Source organism: Phocoena phocoena, chromosome 15, assembly GCF_963924675.1.
Source record: "Phocoena phocoena chromosome 15, mPhoPho1.1, whole genome shotgun sequence".
Classification (NCBI taxonomy): domain Eukaryota; kingdom Metazoa; phylum Chordata; class Mammalia; order Artiodactyla; family Phocoenidae; genus Phocoena; species Phocoena phocoena.
The window spans coordinates 66,551,492-66,572,138 of record NC_089233.1 but is presented as its reverse complement, the minus strand read 5'-3'; the positions used below and the strand labels follow the sequence as shown (position 1 = coordinate 66,572,138).

Genomic DNA, 20,647 nt, shown 5'->3' with positions numbered 1-20,647 from the left:
AAGTTTCCTGGTGATGCTGATGCTGCTGGGCTGAGGACACATTTTGAGAGCCACTGTTGTAGAGTGAGAAGGGGGTGGGGGGCAGCTAATTTCAATTGAGAAATCAGGGAAGGCTTCTCTGAGGAGTTGATAATTGAGCTGGCATATGAATTATAAATATTTTTTGAACAAATGAAGGAAAAGGTGAATGGATGAATGAATGAATAAGTGAGAGAGTAAAAGAATGAATGAGTGATGAGTGACCAGGCTGATTTCTAACACCTCCCCTTCCCTCCACCACCCCATTCAGACTTCATGTTGGACTGGCTGGGGAAGAGGCACCATCTTTCCTCTGAGTCCCAGCCCCCAGCCAGAGCGGTCTCAGAGGTGGTATTTGCTTGGGACTGTGGCTATAGATCCCAACCTAGAGGTTCTGCTGCTGGGGTAGGGGGTGGAGGGACTGATGGAACCCTTTGGAACCTTCTCCACCCCACAGGAGCCATCACCACCACCTGCTGGACACTGAGATTTTTCTTCTTGTCCAAAGTGGAGTGGCTTTTCTGGCCTGAGGAGGAGATGGAAACCCCCATTCTGTGCTAAGTGTCATGGTAGACAGAATGCTGGAATCCCACCAACTTGCTGTGTTACCTGTAGGCGGTAACCTCCCCTCTCTGAGGCTTCCCTGAAAAAGGGGGATGACCAAGTGGGCTCTGAAAACCAAGCATGGTCACAAGAGGTGGGGGTGAGGTGCAGTGTGAACTATGCATGGGGTTCTCGTATGCTGGGCTGGCTTCTCCACTCCATTGCTGGGCACCTGCCCTGGGCCAGACTTCATGCTGGACCATGCTAGGGACCCAGATACTCCTATATTGGGCCTTGACCTCTAGGGGCAACCAGGCTGGTAGTGGAGGCAGGTGGAGAAATAAACCTGTCTCCCAGCATGGGCATAGCGAGAGGCAGGTGAGGTGTGAGGCACGAAGTCGGAGCCCTGGCCTCACCTCCGAGAGCCTCCTCTCACTGTCTGCTATAGCACCGCCGTGTACCTCAGTTCCCCCCCCTAGGATAGGGATGACAGCAGACATTGACATGCCTGTTACACTGCGCAGTCCCTGAGTACTTTACAGTAATGAATCCATCAGTCCTCAACACAGCCCCCTGAAGCCCGCACGATTATTATCCTCCCGGACAGGTGAAACAGCGTGCCGGGGTGAATGCCATAGCTCCACCTCCCCACTGGCCACCTCTGGTTTCATCTGTGAACTGGGTGGTTGTAAGGCTTGAAGGCGGTTGGGGGTTATTTTCCCAACTTGGCTGAATGGTCAGGGCACTTGGAAGCATAGACTCCCTGGCTCCACCCCCAGCCTGCTGGACAGATTTCTTGGGGGGTGGAGCGGGGGTGGGGGTGAGGAATTGGTATTTTAACAAGTCCTGCAATTGGGCCACTTTGGAAAATCCTAAGGTAATCACTGAAAAGTGCACTATGAACCCATGAAGGTGTTTTGGCTGCAAGTAACAAATTCCAATTCAAAATGTCTTACCTGCTAAGGAAATGTATCAGTCTATGTCTCTGCCTTCTATCTCTTTGTAAGAACTTTTTTACGGAGAGGATATCTTTCCCAAAAGCCCCCAGCAAACATCCCCTCACATCTCATTGGCCAGAAAATGTCACATGTTCCCTATCTAAACCAATCATTGGCCAGGGGAATTGGGTCTACTGTGGGCCTCAACCAATCAGAAACCAGCCCCTGGCGGAGGGGAGACGTGATTATATGGAAGGAATTGGATTCTTGAACAAAGTGAACCTTCTGCCCACACAAAAGGGGTGGGTGAAGGTTAGGTGACTCCTACTGCAACTGGGATAGTAACTTATAGTTCATGATTATTAGGGTGTAAGAGAGAGCTGTGTGAGGTACTGTGGGAGTGCCGAAGAGGGAATAACGGACGCTGCCTGGAGAAGAATCATGGAGGGCTTCCTGGAAGTGGTGTGTGTCAGGGGCACAGGGAGGCACGGGAACTTTGTCCCATGGGATGAAGAGTTCACCAGTAAACCCAGACTTCTAGCAGCCAGTTTCCCTCACCTTCCACTAGGTCCTTCCCCCTCGAGGGCCCTAGTTCATCCAGCAAGACTGTCAATTCTGTTTACCACCCACAGGCCTGAAGATAAAACCAAGGGGCTGGCGGTCGTGATTGATGCCAGGAAACAGCCCCCACATCCTGGTCTGGTCAGTGCCTTGCAGGCCACCCAGGTGAGTGGGAGGTGGACAGCCTCAGCCTCGCAAGTCTTGCGAGCACTGGGGGCCTTAGGATATTCACAGATCCTGAGAGGCTCAGAGCTGGGACCAGGAACCCAGGTAGGGAGTCTTAGCTGCCCATAACAGAAACCCCAGCCCAGCCACGCTTAAAGACAAAGGTCATTCATTGGTTTATCTGACTCGACTGTCCGGGAGTTAAACCCAATTTCAAGTATGGCTTGATTCAGGGACTCAAATATTGCCACCAAGATCGGGTTTCTATCTCCCTATTTCTGGCCCCATTCTCCCGGGAGAGTGCCATTCTCAGCCAGGTCCCCCTCTTGGTGGCAGTGTGGTTCCCTGCAGCTCTAACTTCATATGGGCTTTCATTTAAGTCCGGTAGGAAAGAGTGATTCTTTTCCCAGAAGTCTCAGCAAAAGTTTCTTCGTGTCTCCTTAGCCCAGATTCGCTCAGCTGTCCATCCATCAGCCAATCTCTGTGTCAGGGGAATGCGACATACTGATTGGCTTAGGCTTAGCTCATGAACTGAGAATGGGGGAGGGAGGAGATTGCTAACTCACCAGTATGGGCAGCAGCATAAATGGAAGTTTGGCATATGCTCACCTCATGACCTCCACGCCCAAGTCCTTCTCCCTTTACAGATGGGGAAACTGAGACCCAGAGTGGGTGGGGCACCTGGGAAGTTTGCAGTCCAGCTTGGACCTGCTGTTCTCTTGACTTCCAGTGACTCCCAATAAGTCATTTGACTCACCCTCCAAAAACGGATCCAAGCCCTCCATACTGCATAAGGGTCTCAGCCATGGGGAACCCTCACCCCATCCCTGTGGCCCATTTGCCTACGTCTTAGCCGGGAGGCTCAGTGAAAGCCTAGGCAGATCAGCTCTGAAATGATTCTCTCCAACAGACTCTGGTCCCAACCTCCATCCGTGCTGTGCTCTTCCTGGGGGAGCAGGAGGCCGCTCTCCAGCTGGCGGCATCTGACATCCAGGTGAGGGGGAGGCAGCATCGGCTGCGGCGGAGGGGAGGTGGGCTGGAGCTGAGCTGGGGTGAAGAATGGCAGAATTCACAAGCTAGGAGAGGCCCTGAAATAATCAAGGGTAGGTCCATTAGATACGAGTCCAGGATGCTACAACTCTACTGCCCAGCCCCCATGGCAAGCATTGCCAAATCAGCCCCAGAATTATTTCTCCCTGGCAACCCTAGCAGCTCCCGGTGGGCACGACCACGTGACTGAGAGCTGCGCGCAGCATGAAACCCACTTGAAAGCTTCATCTTGTCAACCCCTCCTCCCTTCTACTCAGATGGGGAAACTGAGGTCCAAGGCCACACAGCAAGCTAGAGGGGCTGTTTCCACACCTCACCTGGCCCTTCCTGTATCTCTCTCCCTAGTTTCTCTCAGCATCTCCAACTTAGATGCTAAGTTGATTCGGGACTTCACGGGAAAGAGCACTGCGGCTCCCTTTAATCAGTGCCATGTACCACAGTCACAAGCGTGGGCACCCTGCCCTCTGCCCTGTTTCAGGAAATGATTTTATTTTATCATTATATTTTTTTTTTGCGGTACGCGGGCCTCTCACTGTTGCGGCCTCTCCCGTTGCGGAGCACAGGCTCTGGATGCACAGGCTCAGCGGCCATGGCTCATGGGCCCAGCCGCTCCGCGGCATGTGGGATCCTCCCAGACCAGGGCACGAACCCGTGTCCCCTGCATCGGCAGGCGGACTCTCAACCACTGCGCCACGAGGGAAGCCCCAGGAAATGATTCTAAAGGTCTCCTTCTACCTCCTGGTTAACAAAGAGGCACATTGTAAACTAGAGATGTACTTTTCAAGCTTTTAGGTGCCTATGAATTTCTTGGGGATTGTCCAAGTGCAGGTTCTGATTAAGTAGGTCTGGATGGGAGCTGGGATTCTGCATTCTAACGTGTTCCTAAGTCATGCTGGTGCTGCTGGTCCGTGGACCACACTTTAAATACCAGGCATGAAAAATGGGCTCCAAAAGGCCACAGAATTCTCCCCATGCCAAGCTTAGGTGTCTGGAGCCATTCATAGCATAAGCCTCAAGCATCACTGCCTGGGAGATGCAGTCACCTAGTCCCTGCTCCATGTCTTAGGATTTGGTGGCCTTTCTCAACAGCCCCAAGAAGATAGTACCTTGATGGGTCTCCAGAGAACAGTACAATGATTACAAAGATGTTACAGGACATGGGCCCGCTTCAGTCTGTTTGTTTGATTGCCCGGACACCTGTGCTGGGAAGGAGCCCAGCTCAGAAGGAAGGAGTTCCGTGATTGATTAATGTCTGCTTCGGGCACAGGCTAGGACAGTGGCAGTACGAATGCTGTTTATTTGCCATTTCTTACCCAGGATGTGGTTCTCAATTTTGATTTGTCAGAGTTTCCAGAGAAGATCCCTTGCCCAGAAAGCAGCTCTTAAAGCCAGGGCCAGCCTTACCCATGGGAAGTGGAGTGGTGCTGGGGCGTGGGTCTGGGCAGGACCTTCTCAAGCATCTGTCTCTACACTGAGTCCCCTGGTCCTTCTGACTTGCTTCTTTGTCTGCAGGTAGAGGTGCTGACCTCACTGAAGGCCCTCAGCCGCCACGTGGACCCCAGCCAGCTGCCCATGGCCCTGGAAGGCCCCTTCCCCTACTGCCACGGTGAATGGGTGCAGTTCTTCCAGGTATCTACCATCACAGCCTTCACCCCACACCCTCAACCCTTCTGTTTCTCCCTTCACCGTCCTGCCCCATGGGTCCACTGAACTTATCAGGTTCAAAGACAGTCATTGAACAAGTGTTTATAATGAGGGTGCAGAGTGGAAGGGCCAGAAGCTCTGGGGCCAGGAGGCCTGGGTTTCAATCCCAGCTCTGCTGTGTGACCTTGGGTAAGTTACACACCTTCTCGGAGCCCTCTTCCTCAATGACGAAATGGGGCTGATGTGAGGCTTGAGTTCATGTGTGAAGAGCTTAGAAGAGTGTCTGGCACATGCTAAGAGTGATGTGAGTGTTCACTGCAAATACATTTACAGACATCTGCTTTGTGGACACACAGAACTCGGGGAGCTTGGGGTCTGGCGAGGGAGGCAGATGTGCTCCCTCCTGTAAGAGGGAGGAAGTAAGGAAACTTCCAGGGCTGGGCTCCTTTCCTGTGTGACCTCAATCCTTCCTCACCGCAACCCTGCGAGGGGGCACCTCATGCCCCATTTAACACATGAGGATGCATGGGATGGGCACAACTTCCACAGCCACACACAGGAGCTTATGGGCTTTAACCGCACCAGGACCAGTGCCCGTAGCTGCCCGCCCAGGGCTTTCTCTAGACCAGGGCGGCTCGACTTCAGCACTATTCACATTTGGGGTCAGATAATTCTTTTCTGGAGGAGCTGTTTGTGCGCTGTCATGTGACTAGCACCATCCTTGGCCCCTACCCACTCTGACAGTAGCATCCTCCAAATTATGACAACCAAAAGTGTCTCCAGACGTTGCCAAATGTCCCCTGGGGTACAAAGCCATCACCCACGGAGAGCCACCGGTCTATAGTCTAACGTGGCTGTTTGCTTATTTGCTTTCGGCCTGGTCCTCTTCTTTTTAAGATTGGGTCTATTTTTGAATGGACCCTGTGTTCAAAATTCAAATGGTACAAAAGGGTATATACTGAAAAAAATCTCTTTTCCTATTTGTCCCACAGGCCCGCAGTTCCCCTCTCCAGAGACCTCCAATTAATCCAGAGGCTTTTGAACTATATTTTTGCTTTAACACCTTCCCTTTAAATGAAATCTTACCTATAGAGCCAGCATATAAAACTGATAATGAGGATGAGTATCGGTGCTATTCTAAGTGCCTGGCACAAATAAACCCATTTAGTCCTCCCACAAGCCTCTAAGGCAGGAGATGGGGAAATGATCCCATTTTGCAGAAGAGGAAGTAGAGGCACAGAGAGGTTAAGAAACTTGCCCAAGGCCTCAGAGCTAGTAAGTGGTGGAGCTGGGCTGAAGTGGGACCCGGAGAAGATGTCCTCTACCCCTGCCCTCTCACCCGCTCCTACCATTCCCTCTCCCACAGGCCTGGGAGTAGGTCAGGCCTGTCTTCTCGCTTTATCTCTCTCATTCCCAGCATGAGTGGTTCTCAAACTGTGGTCCCTGGACCAGCAGCATCAGCGCCACCTGGGAACCTGTTAGAAATGCACACTCTCAGGCCCCACCCCAGAGGAACTAAACCAGAAACTCAGGAGGAAGGCTCAGCAGCCTGCTTTCTAACTGAGTTTCCAGGGGATTCTGATGCAGCTAAAGTTTGAGAACCACCACCCGCGTGTCCTCCTGGTGGGAGGAGGGGAGAGGCACCCTCTTCAGTGGCCCAGGCTAACATCCCCACTCTGGCCTCCTTTCCTGCAGAAGCTGGACCCTTTCCTTGCTGACCTCCGCCAGGCCTCCTCGCTGCTAAAGGCTTCCATCAAGGAGTTTGAGAAGGGTGACCCCCCTGGAGGGGTGCAGGTGAGACAAGAGCCTGAGGTGGGGAAACCACACCACATCCCTTATTTCATGGACCAAGGGCTCAGTGAAGGGACTCTGTTTTCATTCATTCATTCAACCGATATTTACTGGACAGTCACCATGTGTCACGGCCTGGAGACCCAGCCTGGGGCAAATCGACTTGTCCCTGCCCTCGTGGGGCTCATGGTACAGTGCGAAAGGTCATAATTTAAAAAATAAACAGAAATGGACATGTCATTACAAGTGATGCTGAATGCTGTGAAAGTAAGATTGAGAAAAACGGGGAAGGAGGGTATAGAAGTTGAGCCTTGAAGGATGAGACGGAGCCATGGGACTTGGTCTGTGCTTGGCCTGTTCAGGAAGAGCAAGGAGGCCAGTGTGGAACAGAGTGGGGGAGGAGAGGATAGAACGAGAGGATCTTCTGGATCCACGGGGCTGTATCAGGGAGGAGTTGGGTTGGGATTTGATTCTAAATGGGCAGAGAAGCCGCTGGAGAGTTCTAAGCAGCGGCACTGGGATGATCAGATTGGCACTTTGAGATCCATCCGGTTGTCATTCAGAGAACAGACTGCAGGGGGAGCCAGAGTGCCACAGAGAGATCAGTAAAGAGGCTGGGATGGGTGTCCCAGCAAGAGATGATGGTGCTTGGACCAGTGAGGTTGCCACGGTGATGAGAGGAAGCTTGGCTTGAGGAGATGTTTTAGAGATAGAAAGGAGAGACCTTCTGTAGAACCTTGAACGCCAAACTGGGGGAGCCAGACGTGATTGGGGTGTGGGGAGCCCTGGAAGGTTATAGAAGGAAAGTGGGGAATGAGCCTCAGGCTACCTCCCTACCCTGGCAGGAGGCCTCCAGGTGTCTGAGCAAGTCCAAGGAGCTGATGGAAGCTGTGCTGAGGGACCCAGGCCTGTTGGGCCTCCAGCGGGAAGGTGGAGCCACCCTGGCCAGGCTGCGACAGGAAGGCAGCAGGCTGAACTTCAACCCGGACGTCAGGTACAGACACCAGGCTTTTCCTTCCCCGCCCCATCCTATTCCCCAGACTGGGACTAGGGGCTGGGGTCACTTCGCTGAGAGGACACATAGGGTGGGCTCTGAAGATGCCCAGGATGGGGTGTTTGCCGGGCCCATATCCTGGACTGAGGCCTGATCACGGGCCCCCAGCCTATACCTTGGCAAGTCCTTTCTCTGCTGCTCTCTTTCTCCTCAGCCCAGGCATCAGAGGACAGCACCCCCATGTCTGGTCACTGTCATGGACCAAGGATGCTCTCTGACCCAGACACTGGGCTGAGCCCCTTTAAGAGCCCACCTCTTATTCCTCAAAAGACCATGTGAGGCTCACATCCTCCTGTTTGGCTGATAAATACCTGAGGCTAAGCGAAGGGAAGTAACAGCCAGACCAGCTGAGCACTAACCCCTGCACTGCCCTACCCTTCGTGGCAGGGGCCAGGGGAACCTCGTGCTGTGCCAGGGTCACAGAACCACAGAGCAAGAAATACGCATTCCTAGAAAGAACCAATTTTCTTAAATTTAGGAGTGGGGTGGAGGAGAGGTGCAAATCAGTAATTAAATCAGCCGGTAGTTGTATATATTTTATCTCTGTTAGAATGAACACTACTACAAAGTTTGCATAATCCAAGAACATTTTATTTATTTAACCTCCTCCTCTCAATAGCACTTAGTATGAACACAGCATTGTTCTGAGGGCTTTAAGAATATTAATGTGGTTAATTCCCACCCACGAAGGGGCTCCAAGTATTATCCTCATTTTACAGTGGAGGAGCCTGAGGTTCAGGGAGAAGTTAAGTGACTTGCCCAGGGCCACACAGCTGGGATGTGGTGGGGCTGAGACTTGAACCCTGGCAGCCTAGCCCAGAATCTTGAACACACCACCCTGACCTTTGCCCACGGAGAGATTCATGCTGATGTGAGCGCTGGGCGGCAGTGGACCCCGGTGCTCGGTGTGGAGTTGTCCTCACTGCCCCTCACACAGCCTGGTGGGGCTGGCACTGCCTTTTCCAGCATGCCCCTGCCTCACTGACTGGGCCCCCAAGCCCCTTTGGTCCAACATAGGCCCCTCCAGACCGTTGGCCACCAGCAGCTCCACCAGGGAGCGCTGTGGTCCCGCGTGGGCCGCTGCGTGTTTCTTAGGCAGCTCCTACCTGCCCAGCCGTTTCTCCCTCCCTTTGCCAGACAGACTGGCATTTTCCATCCCATTCACGCACCCTGGGTGCTCACCCCTTCCGTGGAAGGGCAGTGACCTGTGGGAAGCTACAGTCAGATAAGGAGGCTTAGGGCAAGGCTCCCTCCAGGAAAATGGGCTCTCCTTCCATCTCCTCTTTTTCCTTTTCCTTCTAAAGGACCCCAAGGGCAGAGGAGGGTGGGGTGGGATTTGAGGGGTGTTGGGAAAGTCCTGAGATTCCTCCCTTCACCCAAGTTTCTCCTGAAATCCCATCTGCATCCCTTCATTTATGTCTTGCTGGCTTTGATCATTTTTTAAAATCATGTGCGGAAAAGGCCGTGGACTGAGTTCCAATTCAGACTGCCATGCATATGAGTCAGAACCTCTCTCTGGAGGATCATTTTTCCTATGTGTAAATGTTTTCCTGTCTGTAAAATAGAGGCCAGAGTGGAGAGGTGTGTTACAGCCACTCGTCATCATTACAATAGAAATAACAAGTGCTTTGTAAATAAGTTCATTTGTACCATTTTTTTAGATTCCACATATAAGCAAATGAACTTATTTACAAAACAGAAATAGAGTCACAGAAGTAGAAAATAAACCTGTGGTTACCAGGAGGAAGGGGGAGGGAGGGATAAACTGGGAGATCGGGCTTGACATATACACACTATTGTGTATAAAATAGATAACTAATAAGGACCTACTCTATAGCACAGGGACCTCTACTCAATACTCTGTAATGACCTATATGGGAAAATAATCTAAAAAAGAGTGGATATATGTATATGTATAACTGATTCACTTTGCTGTTCAGCAGAAACGAATGCAACATTTTAAATCAACTATACTGAAATAAAAATTAATTAACAAAAATAAAAGAAATAACAAGCACTAACAGCACCGTGGGCCAGGCACTGTGTTAAGTGTTTTGAGTGCGTGAGGGCGGGTTTGCCTGAGGAGCTTCGGAAAGCGCTGAGGTCCAGGCCACTCTCCGAGCAGGACTCCGGTGGGTCGGGGAGGGGCCCGGGCATTGAGATTTTTAAAGCTCCCAGAGCAGGTTCTAATTGTGTTGCCAGGGTTGAGAGCCAAGGGGTTAGATCCTTTAATTCTCACAACCCCCCTGTGAAATGGGTTCTGTTATCCCCATTTTTTATAGCTGAAGAAACGGAGACAGAAAGGTTGAGAAGTTTGCACAAGGTTCTGTTACTAGAAGGTAGCAGGGCTGGGATTTGAACCCAGATCTCTCCAGCTCGGTTCATACCCTCCTGGGGAAAGGGAGGGTCATTTGGTTTCTCGCTGTGTCCTCTGGTCCTCCCAGTCCCACGGAAGGCCAAGGCTGAGGCCCACAGAGGTGTAGGGACCTGCCCAAGCTCACACAGCAAGTCAGCAGCTGAAATACCCAGGCCAGGGCCACAGAGCTGGTGGGAGCCGCGGAGGCATGCCTATGCTAGGCAGGAGTGCTAGGGCTCCAGGGCAGGGGGTCAGCATCTTGGGTTTTCTCTCACACTCCTCGGCCTCCCAGGAGCCATCTGGCCGAAGCTGCTGCCCTGTACAGCCTCGTGGATGAACAGCTGCATGTCCTCGTCACTGTGTCCAACCACCTCCTGAGGAGGCTGGAGCTCCGCGTCCGCCTGGGCCGCCTGGAAGCTGCCATCCACCAGGTGAGAGAGGAGGAAGCTGGCCCTGGGACGTGACGGGGTGGTGGGCGGCTCCTGCCTCTCCAGGCCCCACCCCAGCCAGGCGCTTTGCTCTCGTAAAACGACAGCAGGCAGGCATTCTTGGAGCACATGACATGCACTCCATAGTGCTTGATAGGTGAAGACATAACTCCAGAAGCTGCATTTTTTAAACACCAACTTTGCGCCAAGCCCTGGGCCAGAGCCTTTGTGTCCATCACCGCTTTCCAACCTCATCCCTTACCAGTGATGTGGGGAAGATGCTAGGATTTCTCCTACTCATTGATAAGGACACTGAGACTGGGAGACATTATGTCATCTGCCCGTGGTCGCACACCTAGGGGTCTGATCCTGGAGCCCACACCTGGCACCACTCTGTCCAACTGTTGATGCCTAGAACCAACACATCCCTTCATGCTCTGGGCCGTGGAACAGAGTGTGCCTGGAACCAGATGGCCTGGTTCCAATGCTGGCTCTAGCACTTACAAGCGGTGTGACCCTAGACAAGGTATTTAACTATTCAGTGCCTCGGTTTCCTCACCTGTTAAATGGGGGATAATATTAGTGCCTGCCGCATGGGGCTTTGTGAGGATAAAGTGGGTGATGCTCTTTTAAGACACCCCAGAATACGAAGAAGACTTCTGCTTATGGGATCGAGAGCCATTTTACCCCCTCTGTCCTTCCTTGAATCCTCACGTCTACCCCATTTTGCCACTGAATAAACTGAAGCCCAGAAAGGAGAAGTGACTTGTGTAGTTCACACAGGGAGTTCATGGCAGGGCCGTGCACCTTCCTCTGGCGCTGTTTGGATGGTGAGAACCACGCCCCACCCCCACCCCAAGCTGTCTCTTCTCCTCCCCAGAATTGGGAGGGTTTCAGTCCAGGCCGGTGGCATAGGCCCAGACCCCAGATGACTGAGGAGAAGACTTCAGCTTCCCAGGAAGGTGGCAAACTGGCCTAAGGATGTCTCCTCAGCAGCCCCTCATGTCCAAACCTCCCTCCCCTGCCCCAGGTCAGCAACTGGATGGAGCAGGAAGGAAGCCAGTACCTGCAAGTGCTAACCCCCAAGGACGGAAGCTTGGAGACAGTGGAGAAAGCCCACGCAGAGTTTGAGGACTTCTTCCTTCAGGCTGCGGTGTGTTTCTAAAACTGAGGGGGGGAGGAGCAGATAGAGAGGGCAGGAGATGGGGGTGGCACTGCTGGGGAAAAGTTGCGGAGGCGGGAAAGTGGAAGAAAGCTTCCCAAGACAGTGAGGAGAGCAACTTGGAACACAAAGCATTCAGCTTAGATATTGTCTCCTCCAGGAAGCCTTCCCTGACTACCAAGTACAAAGATGACCCATCTCAGAATGCCTGGAGGGCTTCTTAAAATACACATTCCAGGGTCCTACCCTAGCCCTACTGAGTCAGCCTCAGAGCTGGGGTGGGGGGAGAGAATCTGCATCCTTGATGTGCTGGGTCCTAGGGCACAGGGTGATTCAGCCTCTGTTTCAGCCCTCGGGGAACTTCCAGGCCAGTGGAGGGCAGAGACAAGATGGGGGGCTGGGGGCAACAGGGAAATAGCCAGAAAAGGAGAACTGTGGGGACACAGGTGAGGAGCCTGTAACCCAGACTCTGGGGTTGGAGAATTTTGCCAGAAGAGGCAGAATCCCAGCAGGCAAAGTAAACCCTGGGTTCCCATTTTATAGATGAGGAAACTGAGGCTCAGGAAGTCTCATAACCCGGTAGTAAGGCTGGAGCTGAGTAGACACCCCTCCCCTCCCTGCTCAGGCCCAGTACCGCCGTGGCCTGGAGCTGTGCAAGCAGGCGGCCCAGCTGGGAGCTGCAGCCAGGGCCAGGGAGGCGGGAGGAACAGAGCTCCCGGAGCTGGCAGGCTTCACCTTCACCCAGCGGGCCTTCCAGGCTAAGCTGACCCACTTCTACATGGCAGCCGAGCGGCAACGCACAGACCTGGAGACGCTGCTCCACCTCCACCACTTCTGCAAGAAGGTGAGCCTGGCAGCCCACCTGCATAAACTCCCAGCTCCCCCAACACCTAGGATGTAGGGTGGGGGCAGGGAACAGCCTAGACACAGCACTAGGCTCTTTTCATTCCATAGTCCCGTGAGGGGGAAAACACATTACCTGCATTTTCCAGAAGGGAAACAAGGTTTGCAAGGTTAAGTTACCCTCCTTAAACCAGGTCCAGCTAATCCCTGACCCCAGCTTGTCTCACTACACAGGCAGTCTCCCAGTGACCCAAATATCATCTCTCAAAGGAAATCACCTGCTTCTTAAACGTTGGGATTAGGGGAAGGATCCTGGGGATTTCTGAGAATCTGATCAAAGCCATAGACTTTCCCTCCACACATAGACCTCTGCAGGCAACTTCACAGGGTCAGGACCAGGCTCAGAACCTTGATCTCGTCCCACCCCTCTATTACAGTGTTAGGGAAACAGGATCAGAGAAGTGCCATCACTTAGCCAAGGTCACACAGCAAGCCATGGCACCATTCTTGTGCTCTTTCCCATGCCCCACCTTGCCCTGCACAGATGGGTTGGAGGGGACAGCTGGGGAAGGAAGGAAGGAAGGGACAGTTGGCTGAGGGTGGGCCCAGAGGCTGCTCTGAGCATCCTCAGAACAGAGGCCTCAGTCCTCACCAGGAACCCAGCGTTTGGCCAGAAGGGAGGAGGAGGGGATAGGGCTACTGGGGCAACGGTCGGGGGCCTGGGCGGAGGTGAGTTAGGAAGCAAGAATAACTCCATTACTTTGCATCTGTCATCTCTTGGAACCCAATGTGGCAAGGTTGACCAGCTCCATTGTACAGATGAGGAAACTGAGGGCCCAGAGAGGGGCAGCACCTTGCCCAAGGCCACACAGCTAGAGAAAAGAAGAGCTGGAATTTGAACCCAGATGTGTCCATGTGCTATGTTCTTCTGCAAAGGAGAGGGAAATGACAAACAGTTCTTGTGTCCAAGCAGACGTGATGACGATGGTGATGAGGGTTAGATGACTATTATGGGGTAGCCCACATTATTGACTGTGTTCACCACGCCAGACCCTCCTAAAAGCGCTTTGCATACCTTGCCCGATTTAATTCTCATCATATCTTTGTGAGGGAGGGGCACCAACCTTGTTTCCATTTTACAGATGAGAAAACTAAGGTCCAAAGAGGAAAGTGGCTTTCTCAGCATCCCCTAGCCCGGTTGGTCAAGCAGGATTTGACTTCAGAGCCCCCGCCCCTCTTAAATCCATTTAGCCAAAGCCCTCGTTTTTCTGATGGGGAAACTGAGGCCTAGGGGGAGCAAGGTTGCAGCCTGAGAGAGCTGTAACCCAGATGAGACAAGAACCCACACCTCTGGCCTGGGCCCAGTGCCCTCAGCTGACCCTCGCACTGGCCACCGACGATGGGGCATGGGAGGAGCCTGACCCCAGCCTCCCAACTGTCAGGCCAGCCCAGCACACAGGGCACCAAGAACACAGATGCTTCGGGGGCAGCGGGAGGGACTCAGTCAACTCACACCTGGGGCACTGGGAGGACAGGCCACTCTCTGTCTCCCTCAGGCAAGGGAGGTAGATGTGGGCAGAGGCAGCGAAGGGACCCCCCCGTGCCCAGCTGTTCAGAAGTTAGAGAGCGAGACAGCAGGAGGATGTGAGACTTAGAGTCAGGGATATGCCTGCATGGGCTCTGTGACCTCAACAGTGGCCTTCACTGCTCTGGGCCTCAGCTCCTTGTCAAGAATAATGATGGTAATAATAACAACCAGTGCTTAGGTACGGAGTTCTTATTGTCTGCAGGCCCTGTTCTAGTCATTTCACATATGGTATTATGGTCACACCAACCCTGTGAGGCAGGAAACCCAGAGAAATCAAGTCACTGACCCAGGGTCACACAGCTAGGAAGTGGCATAGTTGAGATTCGAACCCAGGTCATCTGGCTCTCATGCAGAGAAGTGAGAATTAAATTAAATGTAAGTGACCCCTCCCCATGCCCCTACACCCGACTTTGCTCAAATCTGGAATTATTATTTTTAACACCGATGTTAAATTATTGTTTTTAACACGGATGTACTGCTAATGTTGTCATTAGCGGTAGTGGTAGGAGGAGTAATGCCTCATGGATTAAGGGGATCTGGAAGCTTCTCTCCCTCGTTTACTAATTTTAGCTGATTTCAGCCCCATTGGCCTTCCTTGGAGAAAGCAAACTGGCTCCAGCACTGAGGCCTTTGCACTGGCTGTTCCCTCAGCCTGGAAAGCTCTTCCCCTCGACAGCACCTTCTCCTCTCTGGCCCTGAATTTTAATCCGCACAGCAAGGGGTGGGGCAAGATGATTTCTGAGGTGTTCTCCACCTCTGTCCAGCTTGGCTTGGAATATCTGGTCCCAGACAGACAGACGGACAGACAGGACGGCTCAGTGCTGGGCTCAGCCCCAGGTGGAGAGCAGGCATGCAGCAGCTTTGGCACTAAATAATAATAACATGATTGTGTCGCTAACGGAGCTTTATGGAGCCCTTTCCCAGCCATGAGCTCAATGTGCTTCTGCAAATATGAAGCCATTTATCTAAAGACAAGTTCCCTTAATCCGCAGAAAGATGGTTTCCTCGGAGAAAATTGTTCTCCAATCCCCACTGCCTAACAGCTGGCTGTTGGCTTCTAAATTAATGGAGAGAAAGATTATGTTTTTCACGAGCTGCTGGGAACATGTTGGCTCCTTTGCAACCTGTAGACATTTTGTGGGTGAAGTGGGTACAGGCAGGATCCTAAAATGCGGCAGAGGCCTGGCCAGAGTGAGGGGGCCTCCGGGCCTGGGCTGGCTGACAGTCTCACTGTGTGACTGCAAGGGCAGGGCCCTGCCTGGGCCAGTTTCTCCTGTGCAAGGAGGTGCTTGGAAGATACCCTCTTGAGGGCTGGACAGGGCTGAGTTTGAATCCCAGCTCCTCCCTGACTTGCAGCGTGACCTGGGACAAGTGATTTCACGTGTGTGAGCCTCAGTTTCCTCCTCTGTAAAATGGGCTGCTGGTTCAGTGTGATCCTACATGAGATGCACAGAGCCTGGCAAACAGTCAGTGTTCAATAAATATTAGCCAGACTCCTCCCTCAGCACCATTTATGAGGGGTTCATACAATCCGAGAATCCAAATTTTCGGCACTCAAATTTTCATGATTATGTATCACAACCTCTACTTTACTGAGGGGGAAACTGAGACCCAGAGAGGGGTGAGTCCTTGCTGGCCCCTAAGTCTGTGCCTGAAGATCCCAAGGGTGCTGGGGACTGTTTCCCAGTGGGTAACGGAGGGTGGTGTTCCCTGGGGAAGAAAGGGAAATATTGTCGTCATCAGCAGTGGAGAAAACCACAGCTGTGCTAAGAGAGGCCCTAACACTGATTGGACATTTTTGTATTAATTCAGTCTAGCTGTATTTGTTCTTTAAGCCTCCTCTTGGCTCAGAGAGGCCTATCCCTGTCCTCACGGAACCCCCATCTCCCTCTCTTCTTGTCTCCCAGATGACCTGGTTCCACATGGACTGCCAGGACCTGATGGCCCAGCTCAGGCTGGGCAAGGCCCAAAGGGCCAGCCCTGGGGACCAGCGCCGCCTCCACCGCTACCTGCAGCGCCTGGCATCCGAGTTCCCTGCCGAGAAGCTCACGGCCATGCGGCTGCAGGTGGCCTCTCTAGGCTGGGAGGGCCTGGGCCAGGACCTGTGGGAGGAGGCCCGGGAGAGGCACGAGGAGATCCAGACCCTCCTGAAGAAGGCACTGGCCCACTGTCCATGCCCGGCAGGTCCCCCTTCCCACCCGGCGGGCCTGGAACTCAGAGGGGCGGCCGCCAAGGGCCAGGGCCTGAATGGAGAAGTCACTTACAAGGGAAGATGGGACCTGCCCCTCCAGGACTCACTGGGTCTGGATCGTTCGCCAAAATCCTGTTGGCCTCCATGGGCCCCCAGACGTATACAGAACAGAAATTTCCAAGCAGCCCCTCCACCCCAGGAAGCTGGCCAGGCTTTTGAAGCTGATGACAGCAGAAGCCTGCATGGGCCCCTGGATCCTGCCCCTGAGCGTTTTCTCACCACCTTCCTCTCCTGGCAGCGGCTCCCCAGGCAGAGTCAGATCCCCCGGCCCACTGGGGGCAGCTTCTCCTCGGAGGGGACAGACTCACAGACGTCTCTGGAGGACTCACCCCACACAAGTCCCCCTGCATCCCTCTAGCTGGGAGTTCCCATCAATCACACCAGGCTCCGGCAGGGATGGGTATGGTTCGGGTGGGGTCCAGCTAAAGACAGAGCTGGGGAGCCCTGGACCATCCGTCCGGACGTGGCTACTGAGTTTGGCCCGTGCTTGGTAGACAAGAACTCACGCCTGCTCCCGGCCCCAGGAAGCTCTGGGAAGACGCGACTCGTACACATTCAGAATAGTGAGAGTGGAGGGCAGGGCAGGACGTGGAAGAGCGTGAGACTGGCTCCAAAACCCTGGAGTCTTATCGTGTAAAGAGCTGTTGGTACAGATCCTTCCAGAGATCTCTGACTTAGGCAGAACCCCACCTGGGGTTCAGGGGTATGTAAGCTTCCCCTTGGGGCACAAGGGGCAAAGTTGCCCTCATAACAGAACCCAGGGTGGGGAGATTGGGGGAGTGGCTTCTTGTCTTAGGGTCCTACGAAAGAGACCACGCAAGGATTCGAGTGCGCATTTATTTGGCGGAGGAGCAGGGGAGCGAGTCTGGGAATGGAATAAAGGGGGTGCTGTCAAGTGAATTACCACATGTAATTTATCCACTGACGCCACTGGCCTCGGACAAAGAGAAACACCTGCTGGAGGCCAGTCAGTGTGCAAGGAAGGGGTAAGGGAGGGGGCCTGCCTGCTGCACCTCTCCTCTGTCACTTGGCTTCTCCAGCAGACATGAGCATCAGTCTCAAGTTCAAGGAACCCCAGAGAGGACCACCTCCCTCTCCCATGATCTCTGCCTTCTTCCCCTCCCCACCACAGCTCCTCAGACCCACCCCGAAGCCCGACCTCTCTTTAGGCACAGCCTCTGGTGCCTGGCGTCACCGGGTTCTGCTATGGTTGGGGCTGGAGGGTAGGGAGCCTTGTCCCCATCCAGCAGGTGGTGCGGGAGGACAGTGGGAAGAGGCTTGAGATGCTCTGATTTCAGATAGAGCATCTAGAAGACAGCCCAGAGTGACCATGGCTAGCGCCTCCCCTGAATGTCATTATCCTGAGAATGTGCGCCCATCTCTGCCCTAGGATGCATCACCAAGATGGCCTCTGGTAGCCCAGCTCTGGAATTTTCCTGGCTCCAGGAAGAGGGTAGGGTGTACATCCTCCCACAAGATGAGGCTGTGGAAGGAGAGGGAGGCAGGACCGGAGCGGGCCTGGGAGGACAAACAGGGTTTCTCAAGGGTAATCTCGGGCTTCCCTGGTGGCGCAGTGGTTAAGCATCCGCCTGCCAGTGCAGGGGACACGGGTTCAAGCCCTGGTCCGGGAAGATCCCACATGCTGCGGAGCAGCTAAGCCTGTGCGCCACAACTACTGAGCCTGCGCTCTAGAGCCCGCGAGCCACAACCACTGAGCCCACGTGCCACAACTACTGAAGCCCGCGCGCCTAGAGCCCGTGCTCCGCCACAAGAGAGGCCACCGCAATGAGAAGCCCGCGCACTGCACCGAAGAGTAGCCCCCGCTCGCTGCAACTAGAGAAAGCCCGCACGCAGCAACGAAGACCCGACGCAGCCAAAAATAAATAAAATAAGTAAATTTAAAACAAATTATTTAATAAAAGAGTAATCTCAGCAGAGAGAGCCACACAAACCTCAATGCCCAAAATGCCTTCGGGAATCTTCCAGGACTCAAGATTTCATCAAGAGTGGTCTGGGGCCTGTCTGCCTCAGAAGCACGAGCAGAGCTGATCAAAGGCAGCGTCTTAGGGGATCCCACCCCAGCTAGTTAAAACCAGACCCTTGGGGCAGTGGTGGCTGGAGTCTGCACGTGTAACCAAGTGCTCGTGCAACACAGTGAGGTGGGGTGCTGTTGGGAAACCCTTGGGGCTAAGGCCTGAGCCGCCCCCAACCCCCACCCCAAGCCAGCTCTGATTCTTGCATTCCAGTCTCCTGCCTTCTGTCCAGACAGGCCTGAGGATGCAGGAGGCATTTGATCAGTCCATCTCCATCCAGGCCTGTTGCCTCAGAGGGGGGCCGAAGGCTCGTAAAATCCTGTTGCCATAGCAACAGCATCCAGCCAGTAGGGACCACAGGCAGGGAGCCAGGGTACCCGGGGTGCAAGGATGAAAACTGACTTCTGAGAGACTACAGTTACGGCTAGTGCTCAGGGGGGCTGAGGAGGGGTATGGATAATCCAAGAATCCTTGGGAGGGAGGGGCCCCCAAAGCCATCTTGTACATCCCTCTGTCTCCAGGAAGAACTGAACGCCCATAATTTGTCTACTCACAGCAGCCCAAAGGGGAGAAGGGGATGCAGAAATGAAATATAATAATGAATAATAATATTACTAGCCAACATTTATTCTGCATTTTCTTTGTGTCTGACTTGGTGCTAAGCCCTTTAACAGCTTTGCAGGGCTTGCTGAAATGTTCAGAACAATCCAATGACGCCAATACTAGTTTCACCCCATTTTACTGAGGAGGAAACTGCTTTTCAAGCTCCAGGGGTTGGTGGGCAAGAGGTGATAGGAGGAGCATGGCCTGGGAGTTAGGGACCTCACCTGACACTTCCACCCTGCTGCCAGCTGCCTGTGTGACCCTGGGCAGGTTGCTTCCCCTTTCTGGCCCTTGGTTTACCCTATCTGTACAATCAGGTCATTGAATGGGTAAGGATCTTTCTTGTCTTTGTAATCAGAGAGCCCAGCCTTTGAATCCGGGCTTAATAGCCTGGTGACTCTGAGCAGATGGCGGCCTCTCAGTTTTCCCATCTGTCCAATGGGTTTGTCAAGCCTGCTGGGCCAGGATAATAAGATCCTGGGCTCTCTGAGCTCCACACCAGGCCTCTTCCTCTCCAGAGGGGTGGCCATCTTGTAAAGTCTGAGAAACCCACTGGGGCAGTGGTAGGACTGAACCCAAATTGTAGTTTAGGCACTTTACAGTTTACGGTGTATTTTTTGTCCATCCATTTCTTCATCCAATATTCCCTACAACCCTGAGGGCACAAAAGTTACACTGTAGGATGTCTCCATTTTACAGATGAGAAGACTGTAGGACTGGAGAGGGGAGGTGACTGGCCCAAGGTCACACAGCAAGGAAAGGAAGGACTAGAGAAGGGAAAACCTCAGAATCTGGACCTAGTTCTTGTCCATGCCTAATCCAGGAGAGCAAATGTCAGCCACTCTGAGGTGAGCACCCCACACCCTCATGCCTTCAAGTTACCCACGTCAGACCCTGACAGGGTAGCAGGCAGTACAGGCTGCCCTCCTGAAACAGAGATGTTCTGTTCTCTGCGAGCTGTGAACTGGCTTCCAGCCCAGGACAAACCCAGCAGGCCCTAAACCCCACCCACTCCCAGCTGCAAAATAGCTGTCTGAGGCCAGAGCCAGTGGGCCTCCTGGAGAATAAACAAGCCCTCTGGCTGGGCGGCAGGATCCTTGGATCCCATCCCCTTCAGTCTGGGGCATGACAGGGACCTGGGTGAATCACCGCACTTCCTCAGGCCTCATTTTCTCCATCTGTGAAGTGGGGGGATTGGGCAAGACCAGGGATGGCAAACGGGTGTCGTCTGGCCAGTGGACCTCCTGATCTGCCCTCCGAAGCCTGCCTCCCTCTCTGTGTACTGACCATGCATCCAGGCACCCAGGCTGAAAACCTGCAAGATGTCCTTGAACTTCCCCAGAGCCCCCAGATCCACCCCCCTCATCTCTCTCTAATCTTCTTCTTCTTTCTCCCTCCACCTTCCCATCCTCAACCCAGTCTCCATCCTCTCTCCCCCTGGACAGTTGTAACAGTATCCTCAGTGGTCCTCCTGCAGCCACTTGGGCCCTTTTATCCATCCTCCACAGAGAGGCTAGAGGGACCTTTGCAAAATGTAAAATAATGCCAGTTCCTGCTTAACAGAGCCCAGTGGCATCCCATGACTCTCCAGATAACCCCCACCCTGCCCATCGCTGTAA

The 20,647-nt window shown here is 53.4% G+C and overlaps 1 protein-coding gene across 1 annotated transcript in view; it reads left to right on the top strand.

Moving 5' to 3' along the window:
- Positions 1–16,750, top strand: part of KIAA1755 (KIAA1755 ortholog) — a 39,748-nt gene extending 22,998 nt beyond the window's left edge. Inside the window, exons 7-15 of the mRNA XM_065893293.1 lie at positions 2,132–2,225; positions 3,136–3,219; positions 4,788–4,904; positions 6,615–6,713; positions 7,556–7,704; positions 10,413–10,551; positions 11,579–11,701; positions 12,336–12,554; positions 16,049–16,750. Of these exons, the coding sequence (XP_065749365.1) occupies positions 2,132–2,225; positions 3,136–3,219; positions 4,788–4,904; positions 6,615–6,713; positions 7,556–7,704; positions 10,413–10,551; positions 11,579–11,701; positions 12,336–12,554; positions 16,049–16,750 (1,726 nt within the window). The remainder of the gene's footprint in view (positions 1–2,131; positions 2,226–3,135; positions 3,220–4,787; positions 4,905–6,614; positions 6,714–7,555; positions 7,705–10,412; positions 10,552–11,578; positions 11,702–12,335; positions 12,555–16,048) is intronic.
- The last annotated feature ends 3,897 nt before the right edge of the window (positions 16,751–20,647 follow it).